This window comes from Lathyrus oleraceus, chromosome 3 (assembly GCF_024323335.1).
Source record: "Lathyrus oleraceus cultivar Zhongwan6 chromosome 3, CAAS_Psat_ZW6_1.0, whole genome shotgun sequence".
In the NCBI taxonomy this organism is placed as follows: domain Eukaryota; kingdom Viridiplantae; phylum Streptophyta; class Magnoliopsida; order Fabales; family Fabaceae; genus Lathyrus; species Lathyrus oleraceus.
Window position 1 is genome coordinate 85521467 of NC_066581.1, and position 25722 is coordinate 85547188.

General features: G+C 38.5%; 1 protein-coding gene across 3 annotated transcripts; it reads left to right on the plus strand.

The window, feature by feature from the left end:
• Nucleotides 1–14895: 14895 nt before the first annotated feature.
• On the plus strand, nucleotides 14896–22139 carry LOC127125489 (probable E3 ubiquitin-protein ligase BAH1-like). Of its 3 annotated transcripts, none has more exons than XM_051054276.1 (7): nucleotides 14896–15195; nucleotides 15345–15580; nucleotides 20089–20333; nucleotides 20491–20739; nucleotides 20832–20969; nucleotides 21615–21673; nucleotides 21760–22139. In XM_051054276.1, the coding sequence occupies exons 2-7, from the start codon at nucleotides 15403–15405 to the stop codon at nucleotides 21866–21868; spliced, it is 978 nt and encodes a 325-aa protein (XP_050910233.1). In that variant the 5' UTR covers nucleotides 14896–15195; nucleotides 15345–15402; the 3' UTR covers nucleotides 21869–22139. The 3 variants fall into 3 exon arrangements, with proteins under 3 accessions (XP_050910233.1, XP_050910232.1, XP_050910231.1); XM_051054275.1 differs by having other exon boundaries at nucleotides 14897–15274; nucleotides 15359–15580; XM_051054274.1 differs by having other exon boundaries at nucleotides 14897–15195; nucleotides 15359–15580.
• Nucleotides 22140–25722: the final 3583 nt, after the last annotated feature.

The window sequence follows — 25722 nt, forward strand, 5'->3', positions numbered from 1 at the left end:
ATGACAAATCCCATAGCAACAAATGATTTCTTTCTTGATGAAACGGGCAACCACATGTCTGGTGACATTCGCGAACGACGCTGCCTCGACCCACTTAGTGAAATAGTCGATGGTAACAAGGATGAAGCGATGCCCATTGGAAGCAGTCGGCTCAATCTTTCCAATCATGTCAATGCCCCACATGGCAAACAACCACGGCGAAGACATCACATTCAGAGGATTCGGCGGTACATGCACCTTATCAGCATAAATCTGGCATTTATGACACTTCCGAGCATACTTGAAACAATCTGATTCCATGGTCATCCAATAATAACCCGCTCTCAACAATTTCTTAGCCATTGCATGTCCACCGGCATGAGTACCGAAGGAACCTTCATGAACTTCCTGCATTAACATGTCCGCCTCGTGTCTGTCCACGCATCTGAGCAAAACCATGTCGAAGTTCCTCTTATACAGCACATCGTCTTTGTTCAAGAAGAAACTGCCTGCCAATCTTCTCAAAGTCTTTCTGTCATTGTTGGATGCCCCTGCAGGGTACTCTTGATTCTTCAGAAAGCACTTGATGTCGTGATACCAGGGCTTGTCGTCGACTACCAGTTCAGCAGCAAACACATACGCGGCCCTGTCAAGGCGCATCACATCGATCCTGGGAGCATGGTTCCAACGAATTACCTTGATCATGGAGGATAGAGTAGCAAGTGCGTCTGCCATCTGGTTCTCATCACGAGGTATATGATACAATTTTACTGTTGTGAAGAAAGTCAACAGTCTTCTCGTGTAGTCTTTGTAGGGGACCAGAGTGGGCTGGAGAGTATTCCAATCACCATTCACCTGATTGATCACCAGAGCTGAATCTCCGAAGATGTCCAAAGTCTTGATTCTCAAATCAATGGCTTGCTCAATACCCAAGATACAAGCCTCGTACTCAGCTTCATTATTTGTGCACTCAAAAGTCAAACGAGCGGTGAAAGGTATGTGGGCACCTTTCGGAGTTGTAATGACAGCACCAATTCCACTTCCTCTAGCATTGACAACCCCATCAAACAACAAAGTCCACTTTTAGTTTGGATCAGGTCCCTCCTCAACAACTGGCTCTTCACAGTCTTTCATCTTGAGGAACATGATGTCTTCATCAGGGAATTCAAACTTCATTGGCTCATAATCATCAATCGGTTGCTCGGCAAGGTAGTCTGATAGAATACTACCTTTGATGGCCTTTTGTGACGTGTACTGAATATCATACTCTGTTAAAATCATTTGCCAACGAGCGACCCTTCCGGTGAGAGCTGGCTTCTCGAATATGTATTTCACTGGATCCATCTTAGAAATCAACAAGGTAGTATGGTTCAACATATACTGCCTCAGTCGGCGAGCAGCCCAGGCCAAAGCACATCAAGTTTTCTCAAGCTGCGAATATTTGATTTCACAGTCGGTAAACTTTTTGCTAAGGTAGTATATGGCATGCACTTTTCGACCAGACTCGTCATGCTGTCCCAATACACACCCCATCGAGTTCTCAGTCACTGATAGGTACATTATCAGAGGTCTCCCAGGAAATGGAGGTATAAGGATTGGAGGTTTTTGTAGATACTCTTTTATCTTCTCGAAAGCCCTTTGACAATCTTCATTCCACCTGATAACCTGATCTTTCCTCAGCAATTTGAAAATTGGCTCACACGTGGTTGTTAGGTGAGAGATGAACCTTGCGATGTAGTTCAACCTCCCTAAGAAACTACGGACTTGCTTCTCTGTTCTTGGCTCAGGCATTTCTTGTATCGCTTTTACTTTGACTGGATCCACCTCAATCCCTTTTTCACTAACAACAAAACCCAACAGTTTTCCAGATCTCACCCCGAAAATGCACTTATTCGGATTAAGTCTCAGTTTGAATTTCCTCAAACGCTCAAACAGTTTCTGCAAATTCACCAAATGTTCTTCTTCTGTCTGAGATTTGGCAATCATATCATCCACATAAACCTCGATTTCATGATGAATCATATCATGGAACAAAGTCACCATCGCTCGCTGATATGTTGCTCCGGCATTTTTCAGACCAAACGGCATCACCTTGTAGCAGAAGGTGCCCCATGGGGTTATGAAAGTTGTCTTTTCCATGTCTTCTGGTGCCATCTTGATTTGGTTATAGCCAGAAAAACCATCCATGAAGGAGAATACCGAGAACTGAGCTGTATTATCCACCAAAACGTCGATGTGAGGTAATGGGAAATCATCTTTAGGGCTAGCTCTGTTCAGATCCCGGTAGTCGACACACATCCGTACCTTTCCATCCTTCTTAGGTACCGGGACGATGTTTGCAACCCATGGCGGATAATTGGTGACTGCTAGAAACCCTGCATCCAACTGCTTTTGCACTTCTTCCTTTATCTTGACAACCATCTCTGGTCTTGTTCTTCTGAGCTTCTGCTTGACCGGAGGACAACCTTCTTTGAGAGGCAAGCGGTGTACCACGATGTCTGTGTCCAGCCCAGGCATGTCCTGATAAGACCAGGCGAAGATGTCAACGTATTCTTGCAGCAATTCAGTCAGCCCTTTCTTCACATTGTCTTCTAAAGCAGCCCCTATCTTGATTTCTCTCTTGGCGTCCTCGGTGCCGAGATTAATCACTTCAACAGACTCTTGATGCGGTTGAATAACCCTTTCCTCTTGTTTTAATAACCTGGTAAGCTCTTCAGGGAGTTCACAGTCTTCATCACCCTCTTCTTCAGCTTGAAAGATTGGATTTTCAAAGTCGAAGCGAGCCGTAGCAGAACCGTTATCAATAGGATCCGGTGACATGCATCTGCATGAGTGATGGTATGTGCTTATGAGTGTGAACAAGAAGTGAAAACTAAACAAAACATTGCCATTTTTTTTTTTGAAAAACTGCAAAAATAGAAAGACAGGGAACGAAATATTTGAATGCAAAAAGACGTCCTTTATTTATGATAAAAATGCAATTGTCACATAGATGGGCCCTACAATGAGTCATTACGCCCTGGGCGGAACGTAAGACTTGGATATGCATGAATAAACAAAGAAAATTACTCTTCAAGAAGAGTGACTTGGACAATCTCCTCAGAAGACCAATGGTTGATGACTTCACCCGGGATCTTCGGACGCACCCAGTTGTCAATGTCACAATCACTATCCCCATCTTCTTTATTGACTGCAGAGACTTGACCATACTGAACGATGCCAGCACTAGAGAAAGTGATCGGCCCCTGAAGTGTTGTAGAAGTCAGAGCTGGCTGATATCCAATCCCGAATCTATCTTCTTTCACTAGTAATTCCAACAGACGCCCCCAACCGGGAGCAACACCTGAATCCACCACGGCCCGTGCCTGCTTAAAGGATGAGATAGAGGCACCCGCTTTAACCTCTTCCACCAGAGCTGCATCCTTGATTTGAACTGATTCAAAAGCCTGACACAAAGTCTCATGAAATTCACCTTCTACCTCTACATACTTGAATGTAGACAGGTTACTGACCAGGATGTCCTCCTCACCACAGACGGTGATAATTCGTCCGTTGACCGGAAACTTAATCTTCTGGTGTAGAGTTGAAGAGACTGCCCCAGCATTATGGATCCAAGGACGACCCAGCAGGCAACTGTAGGAAGGACTGATATCCATCACGTAGAAGATAGTGTTGAAGGTTTGTGATCCAATCAGAATTGGCAATTCTACCTCTCCAAACACCGATCTCTTAGAGCCATCGAAGGCTCTAACAATAAGATCTGAAGGCTTCAAGACCAAACCCTCTACTTCTAACTTTGACAGGGCTCTCTTGGGTAGCACATTGAGAGAGGAGCATGTATCCACCAGAACATGTGATAGCACGGTGTCTCTGCATTCCATCGAGATGTGCAGAGCCTTGTTATGATTGCGTCCGGCTGGCGTTAAGTCAGAATCGGTAAAACCCAACCCGTTGCCTACATGAACATTTGCAACGATCCCTTCTAGTTGGTTTACTGAGATCTCCTGAGGCACATATGCAGCATTAAGAACCTTCAGAAGTGCCTCCCTGTGTGCCTTCGAACACAACAGGAGTGAGAGAATGGATATCTTGGACGGAGTCTGAATCAACTGATCGACTACCTTGTAATCGCTTTTCTTTATGATTCTCAGAAGCTCGTCCACATCCTTTGCAAAAGTGGGCTCAGAACCTCCCTGGGGTGCAGAGGTGCCCTCATTCACGACTTGCTTGCCTTTGGTTTTCGCCACAGCATCAACATTATCAGCTTGGGTAACCGGTGGTGAGAACAATCTACCACTCCTGGTGAATCGCCCGATTCCACCAACATTGTCCACTGCGGGACCTTCGACTTCAAATTCCGGCTTCTGACCCTCTTCTACCTTCAAAGGTCGTTCCACCCTATGATCGTGGGTGTATACATTCCCCCCATAATGCCACGGAATGGCCCTTTCACTGGTGAAAGGTAAAGGACCAGGGGTTGTGATGGTCATAGTAGATCGTCGCACTGGTGGCACGGGTTGCGCTTCTGGCACACAGATCTGATTAGTTGGGTAGAAAATAGTGATAGTAGCAATATCACAGTCGTACTCAGAAATCTCATTCATTGAAATGCAAGCATCCGAAACATCGGGATCAAGTTTAATTACATCATCATGGATCACAGAATCAGTAGGAACAACATCTGCGAATTCATCAGTAGCATCTTCAAACCCTTCTTCCTCAACCCCTTCCACAAACTCTTGGATAGACAAATCTTCAACCTGGAGGATACCTTTGTCGAGCAAGGCCTGGATACTCTGCTGTAGCTTCAAACAACCTCTACTCTGAGTGGCACAATCCAAACAACCCTTCCCACAACCGGGGAAAACATCAGCCTTTAGCAAGCATCCTTTGATATCCAACAATGGAGTCTTCAACTTCAACACATCCTTAATGGACTTGGCTTTTCCCTCTATCATGTTAACGTTCGCACCACCATGCTGGGGCATGGGATTGTTAACGACATTCGGAGCCGGTGCAAGGTCGATGGCCTTTGAATCTATGAGGTCCTGAACTACGTGCTTAAAAGCTTTGCAATTCTCAATGTTATGGCCAGGTGCCCCAGAGTGGAAGCTACACCTAGCGTTGGCGTCGTAACCCACCGGAAGTCTACCAACGGGAGGAGCCAGAATACGCAGTTGCACAAGTTGTAGTTGTTGAAGACTAGAAAGCATCTGAGCGTACGACATTGGAAGGGTGTCGAAACGCCGGTCCATCATCCTTTGCCTCTGTTCATAAGCGGGTCTGTTACCTGGTTGTTGCTGCTGTTGATACTGAGCTGGTTGACGTTGTGATTGTTGTTGTTGTAGTGGTGCTGCAGCTGGAATGGTCACAGCCGCAACATACGGTTGCTGATGATAATTCTGAAAGTTATTCCTCCGGTTATCCCTGTTCTGATAAGAAGATATGGCATTTGCATCCCCTTCTCTCCTCTTCTGTCCCTGAATGAACGGCTTCTTCACCCCTGATGAGGATCCACCTCCACTCTGGCTCTTATAGGTCTTTAGGTAATTCTCCACCCTTTCTCCGGTTGAGACCACATCAGCAAAGTTGGAAGCATTGCACCCCACCAGACGCTCCAGATAAGGTCCAGGCAGCGTATTCATGAACATGTTGGCCATTTCCTTTTCCAACATAGGAGGCTGAACACGGGAAGCTGTATCCCTCCAGCGTTGAGCGTATTCCCTGAAGCACTCATTGCTTTTAAGAGACAGATTCTGAAGTTGAGTTCTGTCCGGAGCCATGTCTGCATTATACTGATACTGCTTCACGAAAGCCTCTGCCAAATCCCTCCAGCAACGGATGTGGGCTCTGTCCAGCCTCATATACCATTCCAAGGATGCCCCAGCTAGACTATCCTGGAAGAAGTACATAAGTAGCTTCTCGTCATCAGAGTATGCAACCATTTTACGGAAATAGGCTTGTACGTGAGTTTTGGGGCAAGAGCTGCCATTGTATTTGTCAAATATCGGGACCTTGAATTTTGGTGGCACTCTCACACCTGGGACCAGCCCCAAGTCAGCAACATCTACTCCCAGAAGATTCTGTCCTTCCACTGCTTTCAACCTCTCTTCCAATCTTTTAAACATGGGGTCCATGCCAAAGTCTTCCTGAAGCAAAGGGAACTGATCATCCTGACCATCCTGAATAGGTTGTTGATTTAGGTTAATATGCGGGGTCGGGATAGGCCCCGGTCCATTGGGACCATTAGCCTCTCCAGTTGGAGGATCAGTCAACGTCTCCGGTTGAGTAATAGGGGGATCCCTTTGTACCAACAATCTAAGCTCCTGCTGTCCTTGTGCCACCCCTTGAACCAAGTCCATGAACTGATTCATGCGAATCTTCATCTCGGCGAGCTCTGCTTGTAGGCTCTCCATTGCTCTCTGTTGATTCCTTCGGGTACCGTATCGGTGAATGCCTGAGTCAGCTATCCTGCTAGTGGGACACCAAACAAACTGAGAACACTGTGGCGGTACCTGTTATGCAAAATATGACAATGAATATGTAAATGCAATGACATGTTTATCAATTCCAAAAGGTATTCTACCCCCTTAATTCCAGTCTCACATCAGGCGAATAGTGCAAGAAGACTGAGTCATGGATAAACCTCTGAGATCAAGATGCAACAAAGGGAAACCAACATACAAATGAGTTCCAGGAAAAGGGCCTTAGCCAAAAGTACATCAAAAGAGGATCCCCACAACAAGCCTGTGGATTATCACTTCACAACAACAAAACAAAAGGTAAAGGGAGGAACATAAATCAAGGATCAGCCTCCTGTATACAACCCATAAGGACTGCTCCTCACTTCATCCAGTAATGCCACCGTGTCGGGATGACCTGGAGATTCTGTCAAATGCCGGATAAGCAGATTCCTCTTGTGAATGATCCCATCCAGTTCGTTGATGTGTTCTCTGTAGTAATTCCCATCATCTTCTCCGAATACCTCTTCAAGTCTGGATTTCTTCAAACCTGCCAACACCTTGAGTTCTTCAATCTGTCCTCGAGCCTCATTGAGTTGATCTGTGATGTAGCCGTTAGTAGAACGGGCGCACATAAGCTCATTGTTTTTCCCCTTCAGCAAAGTCGTCAATTTCTCTATTTGACCAGTCAGTTCGGCTACTGTCTCCTCCTCCTTTGCCCTCCGAGAAGTTGAAAATGCATCCCATTGCTCCTGCCACCCAGCTAATTTACCATGAGTATCTACTAACTGCTGCTTGACTCGCCTCAACTCAGAACTGGATGATCTCAAGGCTTCGTCTGTCTTCCTGAAGAAGTCCACCTCCACAACAAATTTCCTCTCTGCTTCCTTTTGCACTCTGACGGCTTCCCCTTTCTGATATTCTGCCTCCTGGAATTGATGCATACAGTCTTGCAACTTCTCACTTAACTCTGAGTTCTTGGTTTGAAGTCCCTCCATGGCACTCTTCAACTTGTCATACTCCTCTCGGCTCACCATTGTTGACTGCTCAGGAGTAGGTGGATACAAAGGTTCTTCAATAGGGAACGGCAGACCGAACTCTTCGACTCTTCCTTGAAGCCACTCTTCATACCGAGGGTAAGTTCTACAATCTCCTTTTCCAAGCACAGTTCTTCCCTTCTTGATCACCTTGAGCCAGGCCTCAGCTGCCTTACGGGATACCGTCAAATCAGGCGAAGAATGGAAAAACAGAGATTCTTCCACATCCTTTTCCAAAGGCGGAGTTCTTAAAGCATATCCAAACTGTCTAACTGCTAGAGAAGGATTATAGTTGATTCCTCCTCTTCTTCCCACCAACGGAACATTTGGGAAGTTCCCACAATTATGAATAATATCTGCCCGAAGCAAGCTCCGGTCGGACCACCAAGAAATATCTTCAACTCTCAACCCCATCAATCTCTTCGACCAACTCAACGAGTCCTTGACATTAACGAACACTCCTGATTTGGGTAGGTGAGAACTGAACCACTTATAAAACAAAGGCGCACAACAATTCAACAACCCTCCTTTTCTATTCTTATTTATGTGGTGCACTGAATGAAAGAAATCTCCTAGCAAGGTCGGTACTGGATTTCTCAACACGAAGAGGCGTATTGCGTCCATGTCCACAAATTTGGCAACATTAGGGAACAAGACAATCCCATACACACGAAGAGCCAACACAGCATTGAAAACCCTCTGGTTACCGTCTTCCAGTTTCTTCTTTGCTTCTCCCAATAAGAAACTCAGATGAAAACCACTAACTTCTCCCTTCTGACACATATTAGCCTTCCAGACTGATTCCTCCAAATGTGTGGCTGAAGCAACCATGCTGAGATCGGGCAGAAACTCAGAACTGTAGAACAATAATTGTGACCTGATAGGAACTCTGAGAAAACTGGCAATCTCCTCCAAAGTAGGGACCAAAATATAATCCGGGAAAGTGAAACCTCTCAGTGGAGGGTCATAGAACTGTAGCAGTGTGAATAGGGCGTCATGTTGATCTTTGGAAAGAACCGTGACGAAACTTAGAATCAAACCGTAATCCTTTCGGAATCCTTCTAGAGAATCAGGATCCATTAACTGCATCAACTGTTGGATGGGCTCCAAACAGACCACTGGAAACTTGTAGGCGACCAGTCTCTTTCTGCCAATATCCATCTTCAGAAAAACCCCGACTGGAATCAAGAAGAAGATTTAAACCCCCTTGAAATGGATAAACATGTGTTAAATGCTATGAATGCAAATGATGTGATGATGCGAATGCAATGCAGTGGTATGTCAATCAGGATTGCTGTATCTGCTTGAACATCTGTCAGGTTACACTGTCTGAAGAGAGAACCACTGAGGAATATAATACAAGATCAAAGCTCTGCTCCAGAAAACCGGGTTGGTTGGAGGTTAAGGTTTCCTGAATTTAGCCCGCCCCTCACTGGTAGGTTCTAAGAACAGAAGTTCGTCAACTTCAGCCCTTCAGTCGCAAATAATACGTTTACCACTGAAGGTTTGGCATTATTACGGGATAAAAGACCTCCATTGACTCCCCTCAACAGGACATCCTAAAGCAAGTTCCCAGTCTCGGGGTCCTCGGGTTGATCAGCGAGAATGCGCCCACCAGAGCTAACATAATCACGTCTCGGAGGAGAGGCCTCGACTGAGTTCTCGGGAAATGGTCACCAGAGTCGACAATTTCTAAAGGAACATCATGTCGTTACGGAACATCCGTAGGACATAATATATCCAAGAGAAACCTCGTCTGGTTCTTCACGAACGACTTAACGTAGCAACATGCCACGCAAGCCTCATGATCATCCACTCTAAAACCTGTGTGTACACTCAAGCCTGGGTAATGGGCTTATCTCTCGTAGAACATCCCATCCCAACAAACAAACAACAGCTCCAACAGATACAGCAGATGAATGCAAGCAAGTAAGTAAATAAATGTACAAAAGCATGAACACCCAATAAACAAACAAACTACAAAAGCTAGGAGGGACTCGCTTAGGGAAGATGGACCAGAAAGAGGTCAACTTCTTAAAGTTCCCCAGTGAAGTCGCCAGCTGTCGCAACCTGAAAAATACAGTGTGCGAAAAAACAACCGGCGAAAAAAAATGACAGAAGAGTCACCACCGTGCGTTATTTATCCCAAGGGAGGGAAAGGAAACGCTCGAAGTAAACCTGAAAAAGGAAAGGACAAGACGGGGTCTCGCAACCAAATCTTGGGTTCGGGAGTCGGTTATGCGAAGGGAAGGTATTAGCACCCCTACGCATCCGTAGTACTCTACGGGATCCACTTTTGTGGTTTTTTTCTAAAGGGTGTGGGTTTATCTTGTGCTGTTTGCAAAAAAAAAAACAAAAAAAGGGTTAAATGAAAATGACTCGCGCAGATGTTGCATCCACTGCATACGTATCTCATCTGAATATGAGAATCAGAGTCTCCGTAGCTCGGCTGACCTATGGGTTAAGGGGATGTGTGCTCGCTAAGACATCGCGTCTTATGCCTACGTATCTCATCTGGAATGAGAATCAGAGCAAGTCGTAGTTCGGCTAACTACGGGGTTATGGATTGGGTTTTGGACGAACGACGTTACTACGCAATCTACCGGATGCTCGACCTTTGGAGACTTACTCGCCTGTAGTAGAAGGAGTAAACGTGTTGCTTTGGGTTTTAGGGTTTGGGATGCTCGAGGGCAAAAAGGCAGTCCTTGACGAAGGAACCGCGCTACCTGCAGGGATACGAATACAAAACACAAAACATGTATCTCAAAGTAAAATGCCACCAAGGGGCTCAAACATTGCCTCCTATCGAGGTCTTCCAGCTAAGAAAGCGATAAAGTACGAGAAAGGGAAAAAATTACCACACGGATAAAGATCCGAAGTTACAGCAACTAAAAGATTAGCAACCCTGAGATCTCTCCAGCTAGACCATCAAAGAAAATCAGTCAATACGAGTAATCAGAATAAACCTCCGAATGGTATCCCTGCAAGAGTGTATGAGTCCTCACAAAAACTCGACAAAAAGGTTAGACAAACAAGATGAGATCCCGGGAAAACAATGGCATGGCAACGCCAAAAACAGGTTAGAACAAAACAGAACAAAAAGCAGATACTGTCACGTTCGCGACTGCTTCGCCTAGCGAAGGCTTAGCGAAGCTTCGCTACAGGCTCGCCTAGCGAAGCGGCTAGCGAAGGCCTGCGGGTTTTGGATTCCTCCTTGATAACAGTTCGATCTCTATGATCCGAAACCCTGTGGTATCCAACTCATAAACGAAAATGATTAAAACATTCAAGATATTGTTATACATATTCATACACAAATATAAACCCGTGGGCAAAACCAGATGTTACCTCATATATTCACAATATTCCAATTCGAGGCGTAAAGTAGTAGGAACAAAGGCATACCTGATGAGAGAGACTGATTAGGATTGAATGGTGCGGCCGGGTCTGCACAGTAGCACTAGGGTTCGTGTGAGGCGGAGTGAACTTCTCAGAGCTGCCTGAAGGTTGCTGCAGAGTAGTTCCTAGGTCTCCTTCTTCAGTCTCTGGTCTTTTCTGTTCAGCCAGTGTTCAGGTTTATTTCATTGACTACTCTGGTATTTATAGGCCAAATTTCGCAGCTTGTGGGCTTTGAATGAGGACAGCTCAGGCCCAAAACTTTCTGATATTTTCTGAAACGCGCGTCCTTCGCCTAGCGAAGGATTTGCTCGCCTAGCGAGCATGACAGTACTCTTCGCTAGGCGAAGCATCTGCTCGCCTAGCGAGCATGACAGCTCAGCAGCAGATTCTCGCTTCTTCCAGCTTGGCGATTTGCACGGTGAATAGGCCTCATCTGGCCTTGTTGGTAGTACCTCAAGTCTTTTCCTTGTGTTGACTGATCATTTGAATAAAACTCACAAAGTGTCCTGGATGATGTCCGAGCTTCTTGGAGCTAATTCTGATTGACGCGATGCAATATGGTATGAAATGCTAAATGACCTAAATAATGAATGCATGAATGGGGAGGGCAAATTTTGGGGTGTTACAACGACACATCTCTTTTGCGAAGTCTTTCCAGTCGGAATAATCACATTGTGCATCAACTTTTTTTTGATGCCAATTACCCAAACACGTTACAGGTTCTGGAATCTGTTGTTGCATGCCGAACTGCGGTTTTACCCAGACACTCTGGTGCATTTCCATATTAGTGAACCGGATAATTGGTGTCTTTACTGTCCAAACTGCAGCATCGTCATGGTTCACATGATGATGAAGACCCAAATATGGCCTCCAGATAAACTGTAAAACAATACAAAACGATTGGATGATAAATAATTTGATAAGATTTTTAAATTAAAATATAGTTATGTAAGAGTATTACAATGTCTGTCCAATGTGGTCCAATAGATTGCGATAGACTACTATATCGTGTTTCAGACACCTATTGTAGTTCATCCCCCTTACTGACCATCTTAGATAAAAAAAATTGAAAAATATTATTTACAGTTAATTGTAATATAAAATATAATTAATTAAATTGTAAAGTGTTACACTTACTTTGTTGCAAATGGAAACATGAATGAGTTCTCGTTTATCGGGGCGAGTGACGACATTCTTGACCAACCTCAGGCTTGTAGCAAATACACACATGAAAAAAAACGTACAAGTATTCTTTTTTGCATTTTTACACATTGCACTATATAAATGGAACACAACCGAACCTCAACTATATGTGTTTACCTAATTAATGTTGCGTAACAACGATAAATACATAATATTTACTAAATTACCTGTACTTTCTGGAAATAAAAAATTACCAAATAAAATCATAATATAACCGGTTTTTAATTATTTTTCGTACTCGGTTGATTCTTCGGACAATATTATACTCGCATAATATTGTTTAAGGTATTTTAAATTTATACCTTGCCCCCTTGCATGACCGAATGACTCTCCCTCAGTTTGCTCGTCACACAGAGGGGCACCCAATAATTCGTTGCAGATAGAGTTGTCTTGGTTTACTTTACCATTCACGGCCTTACCATCTATACGGAGACCCAACAACATGTATACATCCTCAAGTGTGACGATACACTCACCGAAAGAAAGGTGAAATGTGTGAGTCTCGGGTCTCCATCTTTCCAACAAAGCAAGAATGAACTTGTAATCCACTGAGTACGAGACAATGTTGAGGAGATTTCCAAATCCATATCCTCTAATATATGATTCTATCAAAGGATCGTGGGGTACATATTCATGTACACAACATCGAAAACGCTTTGGGTCCTAATAACACATAAGTAAGAAATACAATAAGAAGAAGTAATATATAATACAAACATAGATAACAAAGGTATACAAATTAAATATGGAATAAGTAAAAAGAGAGTGATAACATACAAATGTCGAGATATTCTCGAGTGTTCATCACCCATAGTCAACAGAGACAAATGTCGAGACATGCCCGCATATAGACAAGACGGGACGTATGCTATTGGAAATGGAATATTCCACCGTCTCTTCTGGGCGTATCAACCATGCATCATAGGTTTTTCTTTTTGTAAACCTATTATACAAATTGATGGTACATGGTTGTACGGGAAATACAAAGGAACATTACTGATGGAATCAATGAACTCTGTCTTCAAAGGCATCTGTAACCTACCTATAGCCACTTTTGTGCAGACAACATATTTCAGGCTAGGGGCACTATTTGAGACCAGGCGTTCCAAATGGAGTTCATTGTTGCAATCTGGGCAGTTGTTCAGTGATGCTTTAATGAAATTCATTAGACATGAAGCTGCCAAAGCAAACACACATGTGGTCATGGTGTTTGACTGCACTAAAAGTTGGTATAGTGTTGTTGAGTCCATGGATCACAATGAGGGCTTGCCGATGGGATAATACAGAGTCGAACTAGACAGAGGTTGGTGCGACTGCGGAAAGTTCCAAGCCTTTCATACGCACTGCTCCCATGTCATTGCGGCATGTTCAAAGGTTCGAAGGGATCCATCCTACTTTCTATCTAAAGTTTACAAAGTCACCAGCCTATCAAATGTTTATAAAAATAGTTTTTTTCGTATTAGCAAAAGAGGATTATTGGCCAGAATATCAAGGGGACATCGTCTGGCACAACGAAGTTATGCGAAGGAAGAAAAATGGTTGCCCAAACAGTACCCACATTCGAACCGAAATGGATACGGCGAACAAAATGGTTAGATTATGTAGTTCATGTCGTCAGCCATGTCACAATCGTACTAACTGTCCTAGTGTTAAAACGAGCACAACCAGATAAATTCACATGTACCTCTGTTGCAATATATGAAAAACTAAATTTATTTCATATTATAAGTTTGTGAGGAAAATACCATTACATAAACAATAACACAAACAATTAAAACAACTATAATACAAGAACTATGCGATTACAACCATCAAAACAATTTTGAACATGTAATACATTATCCTATGAATGTCTCGGTCAGTCTTGATATCCACTCATTCACGCACTTCTCCATTTTAGTTGAACGTGGACACAAGCCATTGGATTCTTCTAATCCTTTCACCATCTCCAATTTCTCCATCTAACCAACTGTTCAACGTCCGATTAAGACGTTCAAACGAATCTATATTCCAGAATCGAATCTTTATCGGAGACACAACGACGGAAAATATTAAATCAACATTTCGCTTGTGAATGCATTCAGACATTGTTAAAACTCAAAAACTTGAAGGAGAGTGGAGTTGAATGAAAGAAAATATGGTAGTAGGGAAAGATTTTCTGTGAAAAATATTGCATACAGAGCGAGATATTTATAGTGAGGAGATATAAAATGCATGCGCCAAGAGGGTAGGCGCCTAACATGTCAAGACATGTATGCGCCATAGGCATTGACGCCTCGTACAATGAAGGCGTCATAGGCATTGACGTCTCCTCCTGAGGCACAATGCATGTGCCATATGCATTGGTGCCTCCTCATGAGGCTTCCAATGCATGCGCTTAAGGCCTTGGCGCCTCCTCTTGATGCAAGACGGATGCACCAGTTCATCTGGCGCATCTTTTTTTAAAGGTATTATTTTGAAGAAAAAAAATTTAAAAAATTATTATTTTGAAATTAATTTTGAAAATGATAGTTATTTTAAATAAAAAAATCTGAATTTGACCACCCATATCCTAGAGATTTTCGAACGATAAATTATATTTAATTGATTCTTTAAATTAGTTTCTGAAAAATAGAATATAATTTTATTTTGTTAATCTTGTAAAAAGAATTAAAAGATTATTATAATTTAATTTGAAAGTTTTAAATTTTTGAAAAATATAAAATTTGTTTTTATCATAGTAAAAGTCATTCAAACCTATTAAATTTGTCTCAACCCAAAACGTCTACTTTATTTACGCAACTGACCTACATGCATGCATTCTTCCCTTAAAGCGTTGAAATAAAGCAAGAAAAAGAAAAGAAGGTGGTTGTGATTACTCAAAAGTAGCGGATGTATCTGCTCAACAATTTTCAAAACGCATCCACATAAAAAAAATCCATAAAGTTCCGTAATTTTCGTGAACCTCTGTGGTTCAAACACAGTTAATATACTAGTAGTATTTCCATTTTTTGGTTCAAAGTTGTTTATTCTCGAACAACACCATCTTTAAGTAATAATAACTCTCTCTTAGTATAAATATTACTAACTCTTTCTTCCACCTCTCGACAACCGCGACAGTAACCACCGTCAGCTAGGTCATCCCTTTCTTTTCATCCTCTCATCGTTTTTTTTCCCTTCAATTATTGTTTCCGGTTTCTCTCGCTAATCTCATAAGTATAGTGTGAAATTAATTAATCATGTGAGCAAAATTGTTGAATATTTTACTGATTAATTGAATAATTAGCTATAATTTTGCAGATATTAATATTTAATTAGGATTTGGAAGTGGCGAAAGGGGAGATATGAAATTCGGTTGCACATTCACGGAGTATCTGCAAGAGGAGCGAGAGTGGTTGATGGATGAGAATTGTGCGCATATTAAGTATGACAGGTTGAAAAATGTTTTGAAGAGTTGTCAGAATTTCAAAGATAGCTCTTCTGATGATCAACATCAGTCGTGTGACTGTCAATCTTGCCCAGGTATGTCATGTGTTCTAAGGCTTTATGTTCATGTTTGTTTTTTGCGTAGTCAAGAATAAATAAATATATTAGTGCAAGAAGTAGTGGTTTTAATATTCTGTATTAATATAAATATAGTGAGCATAAGACTTGGGAATCAGAATGAGTGTTAATGTTGTCCATGTAGAGTTTTCATCAATGGAAGTTTCTTATGTAGATGGTTCTCTTGTTCTACTAATCTTTAGTGTGAAATAGTAATAAAACTGCGTAATAGAGAGAATTTGGATGTATTATTAATGAAAAAGTGGTTTCCAGAGCTAATGCTCCTACCAGAGAATGAACTTCACCTAACTAATACTCCCCGGTAGTGTCTTCAATTGTCCTGCTCTTCCATTTAATCGAACATTGTTTGACCACTTGTCCTCCAATATTGATTTCTCTCACAGCCAACAACTCTTCCAGTTCCTCATTATCTTTCGTGCCTCTAGCTCCTCTCGAAGTGTAGGTTTTGCTGTGTAATTCCCACTGGCTTGCTTCACCGGTGATATGTGGAAACAGAGTGCACCCTTGTAGAGTCCCGTAACTTCAATTTATACGATACAACCTCTACTTTTTCAACAATTTGAAAAGGGCCAAAATATCTTGCTGCCAATTTCTGGTTAATTCTTTTTGCCATAGTGCTTTGACGGTGAGGTATCAACTTCAAAAACACCCACTCTCCCACCTCAAAAGAATAGTCTCGTCGTTTCTTATCGGCATATTTTTTTCATTTCTTCCTGAGCCCTCTGCAAGTGATACTTCAAGTGATACTTGAATTGTACCTGTTGTAACATGAAAGGCAGTATTGTACCACAATTCAGCCAAGTGCAGCCAATGAGACCAATTTTTGGGTTGCTCCGAAGCAAAGCAAAGCAAATAAGCCTCTAAACATCGGTTCACCGCCTTGGTTTGTCCATCCGTCTTCGGGGGTGAGAAGAACTCATTTTTAAGACCGTCCCCAACGGAAAAGTTCTTTCCAAAATAAGCTGATAAATAAAGGGTCCGGATCACTCTCTATGGATTGAGGAACTCCATGAAGGCACTTGAACTATTACGAGTGATATCATGACTCAGTATGCTCCTGACTTGTCTTTCAATTTCTTCCTTATGTTGGTGGGGGTAGCGATATGGTTGGACACTCACCTGACCGGTCCGACATTCTGGTGTAATTCAATAGTGTGCACATTGTCTCTCTTAGGAGGTAGACATGATCTCTCTTCAAAGACACTTGAGAAGCCATTGAGTAACTTCTCAATATCCATCTGCTGCTGAGGTTTTAATCCATTTGAATTCCTTCCAGTATTGAGTGTTTCTCTCTCCTCCAACAGACTAATAAAAGAACTCATGAGTTTGTGAATTTTTTCCACTTTAGGATGGTTAAAGGATTGACCTTGTAGTTCCAGTCTCGTCTCTTTCCATTGGAAGCTAATACTGCGCAACACTGGAGTTACGATATTGACTTAATTAGTCCCCGGCAACGGCGTCAAAAACTTGATCTTGACTTAGTACGTCTAATAGATTCGTGACTGCAAGTGCATAGTCGTATCGCGTAATTTTAAAGATTATCGATCCCAAATAATCAAAAATCGAATTTACCGTTATCTAATGTTACTACGTAAATCTAAGACTGATGAATTTTTTTGGTTTTAAGGGACAACGAGAAATAAATATTAACGAAAGCTGAACTTTAATTGAAATATTTAATAGCGGAAATCGGTATGTAACTCATCACACTTCGGGGATTCGATAAATAGTTGGCGTAATTTTAAATGTCAAAATACTCTTTAGGAGAAATTAATGATTTAAAAGATTTTATCTCACACTCTTGTGTTATTGACTCTGACTATATTCTTAAACCAGAATGCTTCGCTCTCGATGTCTCATTTGAATTAAAAGTAATTTGTAGAAATCAATAAGTTCTAATTAATCCTAAAGTGTTATCGCTGTGTTTAGAATTAATGTCTATTTTCTGCTATCCGGTTAAAACCTCAAACTCTCAAACTCCCGTTTTATTGACCATAACCTTGTTTGCTTTTTACTCTCGTACGAAAACAGTTTTAATTTTAGAATAAGAAATTATAACCTGAAAAATAGTTTAGAAAGATTAGCACAAATTATTACGAATCCCGTCATTATGACTGTCTTTACATACCGATATCAAATGGTTTAGCCAGACATGTGTTTAAACATAAACATGCTATTACGATGATTAAACATAAGACAAAACATGATTTAAAACGAAACGAAATTAATTGGTTCTAAGATGAAATCATAAACAATTAAAATAAACAACTAAAATAGAACCGGGAAAATAGACTGAAAATTGGAATTAATGTTGATACTTGAATTCAAAAATTTGCCGGCACGCTTCACAATCAGGTACGGAATTACAATCAAAATCAGTTCTTAAAACTAGAATTGCAATAGTCCCCCGATGTGGAAGATCTATCACTTTTGCAAGTTAATCTATTCGCTTAAAATTCTAAGAACAAAATTCTGGCTAAAAAAAGATCCTTTAACTGAAGACGGAAACCCCAATTTATACTACAAATTCTTCCCTTGAAAATCTAATAGTTAGCGTGAATTTAGGACGGTTGGGTTGAACGAGAAAGATGGAGCATAGAGAGAATCCAGGAGGAAGTGGGGCTTCGTGGCGGGTGCCACATGAGAGTGGCAGGTGCCACTCCTTTTCTTAGTGGCAGGCGCCACTCTTCTTGGTGGTGGGCGCCACACTTAAGGTAGGTGGCGGGCGCCACACTCCAAGTGGGTGGCAGGCGCCACCCCTTTGTATTTTCTTCGTTTTCTTTCCGTTTCCTTTCCTTTTTTTTTTGCTCTTTTTTCTGCTTTGCTCGCACATACACTTCTTATTTGATAAATACCTGAAATAAACACAAAGTACGGCATAATGCAATGGAAAATAAGTAAAACGGCATTAGATTGCAATGCAAGTCAAGTCAAATATACGATATATTTTCGCGTTATCATCCATCACCCAACTTCACCCCCAACAGCCGATTCGGCTTCACCGTCAGCCCCAATGCCGCAACGTCCATTCGTCTTTTGTCTCTCGCCACAAATTGTACCCGGTTGGGTCCTCCATACTTAACTTCGCAAGCCAAACCTTAACCTCCTCTGGTGTCCCTTGAACCCCAAAATATGTTTCAACCCGAGTGATTCACCCTACAAGATCATCACCATCATACGAGGGTAGTTCAAAACCTTCTTAACTGCCATTTTGTACCCCGACTCTTCCCTGATCTCATGGTAGCAAGAAAGGTGTTCTTCCCATGACCGCGCCACTTTGGTAAATTCCGTTATTGTTTCATGGAATTCTCCAAAAGCCTGGTTCATCACCTGGCGCCATGAATTTTCCAATGCAGCAAGTCGTCCGTCCAGCATGCCTTCCATTTCCGCGAAACGCTCCTCCAAAGAAACTATAGGACCTGACGTCTTGGGTGACATGAGCAGACTCCAATTTCACAGGCTTCCCTCGAAAAATTCGGTAGGTCAGACCAATGATAAAACTGCAGAATTGTAAAGAAGAATAAAAACAATTTAGATGTATTATTAATGAAAAAGTAGTTTCCAGAACACTAGCTCCTACCAGAGAATAAACTTCTACTAACTAACTAATTACACAATTCTCATAACTTCTCCTCCCACGTTACAAAATATATATCCCACTCTCTGGCACACTTCCTAAATTAAAGCCACATCACTAACTGACTCCCACTCCCTCTCTTTGATTATTCCTTCCTCTTCGCGTATTTCCACACATGTGGACTGTGATTTGGGCCTTGCTTCAACAAACTCATACTCCTTGGGTCCATGTTCACTATCAAATAGGTACAACTTGTGATGATATCTGAACTAGAAAACATAATGGTTCTTCACTTATTAAAGAGTTCAAATAAGAGTGTAGACGTTTATGTGAAAGTTAAATAAGACAACTTAAAAGCCGATTGAGATTCAGAATTTAATTCGAACCGAGATGAAAAGCTATTGTTTAAAAACCCATGATTTATTATTGTTTCTTGATATGTTTATACAAACTGGCTCATAATGCTTATTACCTTAGCTGAAGTTGGTGTTTCTTCACCTACATGGGGTTGGTCCAAGTGGATATGGACTTGGGCACCTTATGCAAGTGATCATTATCAGAGGTTCGAACCTTGACTCTTGCGCATGGATTAAACATGGTTAGAAGTAGAGAACCCTCATTGTATGCCTAACATCGGGTTCTCCAAACAGATATTAGTCAATGCTAAATGCTCACAAAAAATATTGTCGATTTGAGGAATTCAATTGCACTTTAAGAACTTCTCAAATACCAGAGTTTTGCAAAATGTAATTAATTTTAAATTGTTACCTGCCATTAGTTTTAAATTGTGCTTAAGCAAAGTACTCGAGCATTATCACATGTCTTTTTATTTAACCAAAATGTTTTAGTTTATGAAGTTTAGTAATGTACCTTTCTTTTCCACTTGTAGTATGCGATCAGAAGTTCTTCTCAGAGTTGATGAAGGAAGCATCAGATATAGCAGGATACTTTGGTTCGAGAGTTCAACATCTCCTAAATCTTCATATTGCAAAAGGACTTCAAAGATATGTATTGCGTTTGCGCCAGTGTTTTAAAGATGATAAAGAAGTCCTGTCCCAAGAAGGGAGAATTCTAATCGAGTATATTTCCATGAATGCAATTGCAATGAGGAAAATACTTAAGAAATATGATAAAGTATGTATCAACTCAGACAATTTTCACTTAATGTACCCCGTCCTTTTTTCAATTATACATATCTACGCAGTTAATGTTTTTTGGGTTCACTCCATATGAAAACGAGAAGATAACATGTATAACTATATATCTAATATCCTTCGCTATTTTAAATCAGGTGCACAGCTCTATGAATGGGGAGAATTTCAAATCTAAGATGCATGCTGAGCATATTGAACTTTTACACTCACCTTGGCTGATTGAATTGGGTGCTTTTTATCTGAATACAAGTGGACTAGATGGTTGCGAGCTTGATGGAATCCGTGGTCACTTTTCATGTGATTTTAATGTTACTGATGCTCTAATGACATTGACTCTTCCAGATTCTATTAAGCTTGAGTATGATCTAACTTGTGCAATTTGCCTGGTAAGTCCTAAATGTATACCACACTACGAAAAAAAAATATATAAATCGGTAAGACGCTAACTCTTATAAATGCTGGGATTGTGATATGATAGGATTTTGTTTTCAATCCATATGCTTTGGGTTGTGGCCACATCTTCTGCAAGTCGTGTGCTTGTTCTGCTGCATCTGTGATGATTTTCCAAGGCCTTAAAGCTGCAACTCCAGAGTCAAAGTGTCCTATATGCAGAGAGGTATGCATTTTGCAATTAAGTGTTGTTATATCAGTGATAAAAACGAACCTCTTCAAGTAGGAAATCAAGTATCAAATAAGAACTAACTCTTAACTTAAACACCCATTAAGACACCCCATCAAAAACGCTCTTAGTTACTGTGCTCAATGCTGTCAAACAAGGGTACTATAGTTCTATAACATAGCGGAATTTGAACAAATTGCTATTTCACCCCGATACGGTTTTGAGTACAAATTGTTGTCAAATAGCAGCTCTATAACACTGCTGCATAGAGAAATTTGGCAACACTGAGTGTGCAAAGCTCTGTAATACCGACACCTCTAAAAAAGATAAGCCGTTTCCATGTCGACACTGACACACTGACACTTGTGATTCAGTTTTTCAAATTATTATCAGTGCCTATGTGTCGGTGTCGGTGTCCGTGCTTCATAGTTTCAAAGTCTTAAGGCCATACCAGCAAATTCTATTCATTGGCTTCTTAAAATATTATGTCCTTAAAGCTATATATCCGTTTGATTATTCCTTTAACATCCATACAAAACATTACTTTCATTTACATTGGTTAGAAGTTGGAGCATTAGAGCATAATTTTAGTTTGCTTTTTATTTTTAATCGTCAAGTTTTACCATCATTTCTTTCTTGCAGGGAGGAGTTTATTCCAAGTCAGTCCGAATGTTAGAACTCAATCTTCTTATGAAAAGAAGGTATTGTATGTGTGTTACATGATAATAACATTTCATAACATTCATGTCTGAACATTGTCGTCATAGTAACTTTCAATATTTCCCAGGTGCAACGATTATTGGAAAGAGAGACTAGCTAGGGAAAGAGTTGTCGCTTTGAAGCAATCAAAGGAATACTGGAATTTGCAGTCTATGTATGCAGTTGGATTGCCGTAGGTTTTGTTATGATTTGGCCATTGAAACATTATTGTAGGAGTGTAACAACTAGAAACTGGTTTTTATCAAAGACAGAAATGCCAAATAAAACTGGGAACTTAGAAAAGTTGGTGTCATTTTCAACGTTAAAAATGAGTTCGATTCTCTGATACAGTCAGTTTCCCCTCTCTGTCGTTGTTATCAAATACTTGTTATTCTTTTCGCAATGCTCAGTTTGTAATAGAATCATGCTTAGTACAGTTAATTATAATTTTAAATGTTGTTAACTTCAGTTTATTATGTGTTTAAATATATATTTTATATTTCATTAGTTATTTAAATTATGTTGAGTAGATGCTTAGTGAATATTATAGATCATCACAACTTATTAACCATACACTTAATGCAATTAATCACGATCTTAAATATTATAAGTATTAGTTGAATCATTATTTTTCTGTTCTATAAAATCTATCTCTTTGTATGTGTGGCTTAAGCTAGTTAGCTTAGGATTAGTTTATGATTGTTTGAAGTTGATTAAGTTGGTTGAAGTTATTGAGTATTTTGTCACAACTCAATTGTATAGCCAAGTTTTGAATGAATAGGAGATTCATGTTAAAGTTTCTTTGAGCTTCAATCGCTTTCGATTCTCTACAATCTATTACCTAGTTCAATCTTCATCTTCTTTGTTATTGATCCTTAATCTAGCTCAATAATGGTGAATATTGAATATTCACCTGTCTCAAAAAATCGATTTTTATCTCATATGATCAATTCTCCTTTTGGAAGCTCATTCTCTTCAAACTCTTTTGGTCCAAAGCACAATTAAGTGTAAGATAACAGTTTCTTGCTAGCAAGTGTGATTTTAAGACACAAACTTCAAAAATATGTCTGTAAATTTGAAATTTTCTCCCATGTACAAGACATATACAAAACGTTTTAATAATGCAATCTCGGAGGAATATGAAATTGTCTAAGATCAATCTTTATTCATATGGATGTTTTCAATAATCTTTGAATTTGTGTTTTCAGGAGTTCTCACATACAAACGATTCTATGAAATTAGGGACAAATTCATAAACTCTTCAATGCAATTATAAAAGGCTTGTGTGTACCAATTGCACAGAGCTCAAATCTATCAAAAAAATTGAATCATTCAAATTTTAAATTTGTCCTTCGAATTATAACTATTGTTGATTCACAACTCTTAGTTGATGGTCTAATTAGTACTTAATAAGATCAAATTGATGTAGTTCTTGATGGAATTCTGAAGGAGTATAGTCCATTTGTTATATATGTGTATAGTCGTCTTTGTGGTAGTGGTTATGATGTGCTTGAATATTGACACATATATGATGAATACTTTGTTTCTCCCTCAAGTTAATCAGGCACATAAGGTGTTTGAGAAAACGCTTGTGACATTGCTTATGACATTGTTAGCTTCCAAGTTAAAGGTGACATTTTTTATGATTTTTCTAAGACCGATCCCTTAATATAATGGTTGCTACCAAAAACCAATATACTGAAGAGTTATCTCGGCCAAATGAGTTAGAGTCTCAATTATGGTTTAATGATTCAAGTGTTTCTCATTACTAATATATATCTTGATTTCTTTTTGTATAATAAAATATCATATCTAAAAAAATTATAAAGTCCCAAAATGCATTGATCAAAGCTTAGTCATTAAATTCATTGATTCCTCACCACTTACTTCACAGTAGGCATCTAACTTCAAATTTGTATTTAAAAAAGTTCTACATGTTCCTACAAGCATCAAACTTGTGCCCATGCACGCGATACTTTTTTGTGGGATGTGATTTTGAACGCGATTTGTTTGTAAACTGATATAAGAATTGAAAGTTAATTTTTTTAAAGAATAATAGTAAATTTAAATTAAAATAATAATAAATATAGAAGATGAAAACTAAATAATAATATCAAGAATAATATAATTAAAAATAAAAACTATTAAAATTTGTATTAAATAAACTATCATTCTATCATTTTAGTTTTTCTTACAAATAAGACATTATTTTATAAGAGATAATACAATTTTTAAATTTCTATTTAATATTTGTTAATAAATTCACTTAATATTTTTTACATATTTGAAAAATATGGTTGATAAAATTCTATTGTATTTTGATCAGTAGTAAAATTATTCACGTTTATAATAATAACATTTTTTCCGTATATAAAATTATTTTAATCAACAATATATTTTTTTTCATATATAAATATCATTTTTATTTTGATATTATTTATAAAAATATTTGAATTAATAGTAAGTTATTTCAGTATATACAAATATTTGAATCAACAATGTATTTTTTTCATATATAAACACTTATTTTTGTTTTAACAATATTTACAGAATATTTAAATCAATAGTAAAGTTGTCCCTGTATATAAAAATATTTGAAATAATAATAAAGTTATTCTAATATATAATTACTAATTTTATTTTGATATTATTTATAATTATTTAAATCAATAGTAAAGTTATTCTCGTATTTAAAAATATTTGAATTAATAATGTATTTTTTTTATATAAACATTATTTTATTTTAATAATATTTACAAAATATTTGAATCAATAGTAAAATTGTTCATGTATATAAAAATATTTGAATTAATAATAAAGTTTTTCTCGTATATAAAATAGTCACATTTAATCTTTTTTTATTAAAAGAAACATTTTTAATTAATTTTTTTCAATTAAAATACTTATCAACTATTATATTTAATATATTTGATAAGAGTTTAATAGTTATGTATTTTCTATTTTCTTATTTGACAAACTGAAATATATTTTATATTATTTTTGTGATAGACACTATAATTTAAAGTTTTCATTTTTTTAGGCACCACCATTTTGGTCTAATTAAAGATAACATTTACTTTTGTATAATATAAAATTTAATTGATTTTTTATAGTAATTTAATATACAAAAAATATTCATTAAAACACATACTAAATATTCATTAAAACACATACTTTATGAAAATTGTGACATAATATTATTATTTATTCTATTCTTAATTATAAAACTTTTTTGAATATATTTTTATTTTTAAATTTAAAACTTTAAAATTTTAAATGTAATTTCTTATTATGTTGTTAAATATATTCTTTTTAATATATTTAATTTGTTTTTAAATATAAAATTTCATTATTAAATATATTTGTGTTCCAAATGATGATTAAGTAATAAATATATCATACATTCGTACACATTAACTACACTATAAAATTATTTAATATATATTAAAAATATCAATATTTTATACTAAAGATACATGATATATATATATATATATATATATATATATATATATATATATATATATATATATATATATATATATATATATATATATATATATATATATATATATATATATATATATATATATATATATATATATATATATATATATATATATATATATATAATGTGATAGTTACAATTTAAACAATATAGATGATCCTGAAATCAATTCCAAAAACAAATTCATTTATCAGATGTGTGCCATGTTTGTATAAACGATTAAAGTAACCATATAAAAAAACCCAATTATAATAAGTAAAGGAAGTCTTACACTAGTTTGAGTCTTGATTTTATTCATGGGATTATTATTGACATCTTTTAAATAAATCAAAACATCTAGCAAATCTTCTTTAATATTCTTTGATCCATCTTTCGAGTTTTTGACTCTCTCTTTAATGAGATAATCATAATACTTGTTTATTATCATCATCTCATTTTTTACCTTGCCCTTATGTCCATCTAAATCAAATAACCTCAATAATGGGATATAATCAGATGCAAAGAAAGCATAAATATGGTTAAGCAATATTGCATGCACATTTC

What these genes read in the sequence shown, in the direction of transcription:
- LOC127125489 (XM_051054276.1), top strand. Translation starts at nt 15,403, where the DNA reads ATGAAATTCGGTTGCACATTCACGGAGTATCTGCAAGAGGAGCGAGAG. An exon ending in AGTGTCCTATATGCAGAGAG is followed by an intron (nt 20,970 to 21,614) that starts GTATGCATTTTG and finishes TCTTTCTTGCAG; the next exon opens with GGAGGAGTTTATTCCAAGTC. An exon ending in AATCTTCTTATGAAAAGAAG is followed by an intron (nt 21,674 to 21,759) that starts GTATTGTATGTG and finishes AATATTTCCCAG; the next exon opens with GTGCAACGATTATTGGAAAG.